General features: G+C 46.5%; 1 protein-coding gene across 1 annotated transcript; it reads left to right on the forward strand.

Moving 5' to 3' along the window:
• The first annotated feature begins 521 nt into the window (after positions 1-521).
• On the forward strand, positions 522-5,802 carry LOC131686859 (uncharacterized). Its single transcript, XM_058970854.1, has 2 exons — positions 522-4,146; positions 4,985-5,802. The coding sequence occupies exons 1-2, from the start codon at positions 522-524 to the stop codon at positions 5,800-5,802; spliced, it is 4,443 nt and encodes a 1,480-aa protein (XP_058826837.1).
• Positions 5,803-6,538: the final 736 nt, after the last annotated feature.

The following is a 6,538-nucleotide window of genomic DNA, read 5'->3' on the forward strand; positions in this document are numbered from 1 at the left end:
CATATCAGTACGAAAGGTGCTTTGCTTGGTGTATTGCTTGCAGAATTTGGATGTTTTCATGTGATTCTCTATCTGGAGACGGAGTTTGGTGCTGTAAGGTGCAAAAGTGGTTCCGTTAAATATTACGTCACGTTTTTTGGCAACTGCAGAATTTCACGAATATTGGATTGCATCAGTTTTGATGAGTGAGCGCGCGGAGATTTGAAAATACAAGGCCTCGTAGACAGGCTCACAAGGTGAGTACCTGTCCAAATCGATAGATTTCTCGCGCAAGGTGCTTTGCTGGTTTTATTTATTCCAGAAATTCGTGTAGTTCAACTGCGGTACGTTTTCTTTTTCGATCAATTGTTTCTTCAACACAAGCGCAGAGAAATTAAAATACAAGGCCTATTAGACAGGCTCACTAAGTGAGTACCTGTCCAACTCAATATATTTCTCGCGCGAGGTGCTTTGCTGGTATTTTCCTTCCAGAACGTGAAGCGGCTCTCGGATTTCATTCATTTACGCTGGTGCTGTCGATAATGGGCAAAAAGATGAAGCCAAAAATCCACGTCAGAGACAGCATCGTCGACTTCTTGGTACGAATGGAGAAATTCCTGATGAGCATCGAGATACCGGACGAGAATCAAATTAAATTTCGTCTGGAGAAGCTGGAAGCGAAGTGGAACGAGTTCGAGGAAATCCAGTGCGAGATTGAAGGTTCTGAGGATCACGAGGAGAACATCGAAGGTCATCGACTTATTAGAGCGGAGTTTGAGGAAAAATACTTCGAGGTAAGGGCAGGGCTGGTTGGCAAGTTACCGCGAGAGGTTCCGCAGAATGCTTCACAGGCTACTTCTTTCATAAATTCAGAGCATTCGACAAGTGTGCACACTTATGTACGCTTGCCTCAAATAAACTTACCTGAATTCGATGGTAGTTATGAAAAATGGCTTGCGTTTCATGACACATTCAGAGCCCTGATCGACACGTCTCCAGAGCTGAGTGGTATTCAGAAGTTCCATTATCTGCGGGCTTCTCTTAGGGGTGATGCTCTTAAACTGGTCGATTCATATCCGATGAGTGACGCAAATTATAGGGTTGCTTGGGATGCTTTGGTCGCACGGTTCTCCAACAAGTATTTGCTCAAGAAGAGGCACTTGAATGCGCTATTCGAGTATCCGAGGATCAAGAAAGAGTCTGCAGTTGCGATCCACGAACTCATAGACTGTTTCGAGCGGAATGCAAAGATTTTGGACCAATTGGGAGAGAAGACAACCGGTTGGGGGGCGATGTTGACGCATCTGATGGTTTCGAAATTGGACGAAATTACTCAGAAACGTTGGGAGGAGCATGCTTCAGGTGAGGAAGAGCCATCTTTTGCAGTTTTGGTTGGGTTTTTGAAGAAGCAGACACGGGTACTTGATGCAGTCTCGGTAGATCAGCATTCGTCAAACTCTAGCTGTCTCTCTTCTACCAATGGGGTTAAATTCCGTCCAGCAAAGGTGTCGGTCAACGCGGCGACCGAAAATACGGGTCCGAACTGCATTGTCTGCAGCGAGCAACATCCAATTGCGAGGTGTCCAGCGTTCGCCAAGTTACCTGTGGATAAACGGCTGCAGTTCACCAACTCTAAGCGGTTATGCAGCAACTGTATGGGACGCAACCATTTGGCACGCGATTGTCCGTCGAAATACCGGTGCAGAACTTGTTCCAAGAAGCACCACACTATGCTTCATCCTGGATTTCCTGGTTCTGGTTCAACTACTGCGACGGATTCAGCCGGTTCTGTTGTTGTTCCATCATCTTCTGGCAATGCGTCGAACTCCGGTAGTTTGGTTGCAAGTTCGCTCGCACCCATTTCTTCTAACGTGGCGATGGGGCCCGTAGGCTCGCATGTTTTCTTACTGACAGTGGTCCTGAAGGTAAAGGACAGATGGGGACGAACGCATCTCGCCAGAGCTCTGCTGGATTCCGGTTCACAGGCTAATCTCATGTCGGAGAAGCTTTGTCAGTTGCTTAAGCTACCCAGAAACGAAAAGAAAGTAGAGATCAGCGGTATTGGGAAGTCACGAAGGCAAATTTCTTGCGAAGTTTCTACGGTTGTCAGCTCACGCACACTGGAGTTTTCAATGTCGATGGAATTCTTGGTCTTGGGGCAGGTTACGGACAACCAGCCATCTTCGTCACTACCATTGGCACACTGGAAGCCTCCTTCGGACATAAAACTAGCTGATCCCGAGTTCTTTATTTCTGGGCCGATTGACTTGGTACTTGGATCGCAGTTTTACTACGATTTTCACCTTCTTGATGGTGGCCGGCTACAAATTAGAAGGTTCGACAGCACTCTTCCAGTATTTGTCAATACGGTTTTCGGATGGGTTGCCGCAGGCGAGACTGATTTGAATGGTGGGGCATCGAGAATCAGTTGCAACTTGGCCATAGCTGAGCCTCTGGACAAATCCATCGAAAGATTTTGGGCCATCGAGGAGCTATCGGAGAAACCACCACGAACACAGGAAGAAGAGGATTGCGAGTTGCACTTTCAGAGTACATTCACTCGAGATGAAAATGGGCGTTACGTGCTACGGTACCCCAAGCACATGGGCTTTCACGAAATGATTGGAGAGTCAAGAGAGGCAGCGTTGCGACGGTTTCAGCATTTGGAAAGACGGCTGAAGAGAGATCCCGATCTAAAACGGCAGTACAGCGAATTCATGCAAGAGTACTTGGATTTGGGACACATGAAACGCATTGGCACCGTTGAAGATTCGCGAGATGAGGAACGTCTGGTCTGTTACCTTCCCCATCACTCAGTTTTTAAAGAGTCCAGCTCAACTACCAAGGTGCGAGTAGTTTTCGACGGATCTACCAAAACTTCTACGAATCGGTCCCTCAATGACGCACTTCTTACCGGACCGGTGATACAAGACGAGCTGCTCGATATCATGCTTCGCTTTCGCAAGCACGCAATCGCTGTCGTGGCGGATGTAGAAAAAATGTACCGGCAGATACGCATACATCCGGAAGATGCATCATGTCAACGGATTCTCTGGCGTTTTGAACCATCCGAACCGATTCAAATATTTGAGCTTCTCACCATAACTTACGGTCTGTCTCCATCCTCCTTCATGGCAACACGAGTCCTCAAACAACTGGCATTGGACGGTGCGAGCGGGCACGAAGCTGCTTCCCTCGCGGTAGCGGAGGATTTTTACATGGACGATTTCCTCTCCGGAGCGGATTCCGTTGAGAACGCGAGACGATTGAAACATGAAGTGCAGAATTTAATGGCGAAAGGGGGATTTCAACTTCGCAAATGGAGCTCAAATGCACCGGAGGCGTTAGAAGACTTACCTGCAAAAGCAACCGATGGCCCCTCCATGTTTTATTTCGAAAAAGAACCGAAGGTAAAAACGCTTGGAGTTGCTTGGGAGACGGACGTGGATCGGTTCTGTATCGAAGTACGAGACGTTAAGAATAACGAGCAATGGACAAAGAGGAAAATCTTTTCAGCGATAGCCCAGCTATATGATTCGCTTGGACTCGTTTCTCCCGTAATAGCTTGGGCGAAAATCCACATGCAGCGACTTTGGTTGGCTTCCGTCGATTGGGATGATCCAGTCCCTGATGATGTCAGTGCCAGATGGGAGGAATTTTACGTTCAGTTGCCGGAGTTACGATTCTTCAAGGTGTCAAGGTACCTTTTTCAACCAGAAACAGAAAACATCCAGTTCCATGTCTTCTGCGACGCATCGGAAGTTGGATACGGAGCTTGTATCTATGCACGTTCAACCGGCAAGGATGGTCATAACAAAGCCACGCTGATTACATCAAAATCTCGCGTGGCACCACTCAAACGGCTCACGCTACCACGCTTAGAGCTGTGTGCTGCACTTTTGGGGGCAAAACTGTACGCCCGGGTCTCAGCAGCGCTGCGGATGGAGGGAATTCCTTGCTGGTTTTGGTCGGATTCTACAGTCACTTTGCATTGGATACGAGCACCTCCTAACACCTGGCAAACCTTCGTCGGAAATCGCACATCGGAAATTCAACGACTTACCCACGGCCACAGCTGGAATCACGTCAAAGGGGTTGACAATCCTGCGGACTACGTCTCTCGCGGTATGCTTCCTAAGGTATTTGTGTCCAATGCCGTATGGCCCGGTGGGCCATCTTGGCTCCTAGAAATAGAAGAAAAATGGCCCAAGCATCTCAATCCAGATCCCCCACCAGAAGAAATACTAGAGAGAAGAAAAACTGTCCTAATAACGCAAAATATCTTGTCCCAATATCCACTGTATGAACGGTATTCATCATTTTGGAAGCTTGTACGCATAACCGCCTACATACTGCGCTTCGCAAACCGTTGCAGATCAAAGAATTACCGCCCGAAGGAAATGTTTCTCACTGCAGATGAATTGCAATCAGCTAAGCATGCTTTGGTCAAAGGTGTACAGCAGCAAATGTTCCCGGAGGAACTAAAAGCTTTAAAAAACAATCGACCAATTCCATCGCAGTCTGCATTGAAAGGTCGTCGTCCAATAGTAGATTTAAATGGCATACTTCGTGTCGGTGGCCGGCTTCAACATTCTGAAGAAGCATACGCAACCAAGCACCCTATAATCCTCCCCACCAAGCACCCACTATCGCGTCTCATTGCAGAGCATTATCATACCCTCACGTTTCATTCTGGGCCTCGAATGACTCTAGCATCGATTAGGCAAGAATTCTGGCCATTACGCGGCAAAGATTTGGTGAACTACGTGTGTCGCAAATGCCTAAACTGTTTTCGCCATCGCCCTGTCCCTATTACCCAACCCGTCGGCCAGCTTCCAACTGCTCGCACAGTCCCCAGCAGACCATTTACAATTACAGGTGTGGATTATTGCGGACCCGTCTATATGAAACCCGTACATCGCCCCGCAGAAAGCATTCATAGCAGTGTTTATTTGTTTCGCCACCAAAGCCGTTCATTTGGAGTTAGTTTGCGATCTTTCGACAGATGCATTCATCGCTGCATTACGTCGCTTTATCGCCCGTCGTGGCTGCCCCGCAGAACTACATTCTGATAACGGAACTAACTTTCAAGGTGCAAAAAACACTTTAGCCGCCCTCTATCAGATGCTCAACGATAAACATTGCCATGAGAAAATAATCAGCGAATGCACCAGCAAGCTAATTCGGTGGAAGTTTATTCCTCCCAGGGCGCCAAACTTCGGTGGCCTTTGGGAAGCAGCTGTAAAAACTGCCAAAAGCTCACTAATCAAAACGATCGGAAACTGCAAGCTGTCATATGAGGATTTTGCCACTCTATTGACACAAATAGAGGGAAATATGAACTCTCGTCCTCTTACGCCGCTCTCCGAAGACCCCGCGGAACTTGATGTTCTTACTCCCGGACATTTTCTTACGGGATCTTCGCTATCATCGTTACCAGATCCAGATTACTGCAATATCCAAACTAGCCGTCTCAAACACTATCAACAACTGCAACAGCTGGTGCAGCAACACTGGATTCGATGGAAGAAAGAGTATCTCACGGAGCTCAATAGCCAGCAGCAAAAATCTTCAGCACCGGTCGAGATCCATGTCGATCAGCTGGTCTTGGTGCGAGAGGACAACAAACCATCTCTTAGTTGGCCGCTCGCCAGAATTATCGCCATCCATTCTGGAGAAGACGGCTGCGCTCGAGTTGTATCAGTGAAAACAGCAGCTGGGACTTACACTCGGCCAACTTCAAGGATTTACCTGCTACCAACCAGCACATCGTTTCAGCAACAAGAACTCCAATCAGCAGTGAAGGAGAAAGACTCCGATTGATCGAAAATGTTATGTTTTTAGCTGTAAAGAACAAAATTAAATTATTAATCAAAATTTAGGTGGCCGGTTATGTTGATGACAACTGTCATAATACAGAGGTTATAAAAAGAAGACGTGCAGATTAATCGTAACATGCGCAGGTAGAGTAACAACTCCGACAAGAGATGCGAATCGCTTCGTACAGCAGTGCTCCCATTTTTTGGACATAAGATTTATGTATTTTATGTTATTTCGTATATGTAAATTGATGTTGCGTATTTATATCATTCGTAAAACAGCCTTCATTGCGTTAGGTCGACCACAAATTGTTTTGTATTTTTATTTAATAAAGTAGTGTAGTATTGTTTAATAAATGGTGTAGTTAAGTGATGAGTAAGAACTGTGTCGTTATTACTTACCGGTATCACATCTGGATCGTCGCTTTAACCTGTTGGAAAACTTACCTGGAACTGCCCGTCTTCGTTCGCTAACACCTGGAAGGAAAGGTAAACAGCCGATAACAGCTGTTTAAGGATCGTCCACAAATTTGGCCTTGGACAATTCTCTCGGCCGGAACACACCAAGGTGAGGCCAAAACAGTCAGAATAAGTAAACAAGAAATAATCAGCTGATCAGAAATGTCTCATGGATTGCCTAATAACTTTGTCCAACAATGTAACTCAATCCAACTTCCTTGGGAGAAGTTATTAAACTTAATGAAGTGATTTGTGAGTTAGTTTTGCCATGGCTGCAATAC

Source organism: Topomyia yanbarensis, chromosome 3 (assembly GCF_030247195.1).
Source record: "Topomyia yanbarensis strain Yona2022 chromosome 3, ASM3024719v1, whole genome shotgun sequence".
Taxonomy (NCBI): Eukaryota; Metazoa; Arthropoda; class Insecta; order Diptera; family Culicidae; genus Topomyia; species Topomyia yanbarensis.

Bases quoted from the DNA above. Each gene is read 5' to 3' on its own strand.
- LOC131686859 (XM_058970854.1), top strand. From the start codon at position 522: ATGGGCAAAAAGATGAAGCCAAAAATCCACGTCAGAGACAGCATCGTC. The intron at 4,147-4,984 runs GTGGGCCATCTT...ATCTTTCGACAG, and splicing joins GTCCAATGCCGTATGGCCCG to ATGCATTCATCGCTGCATTA.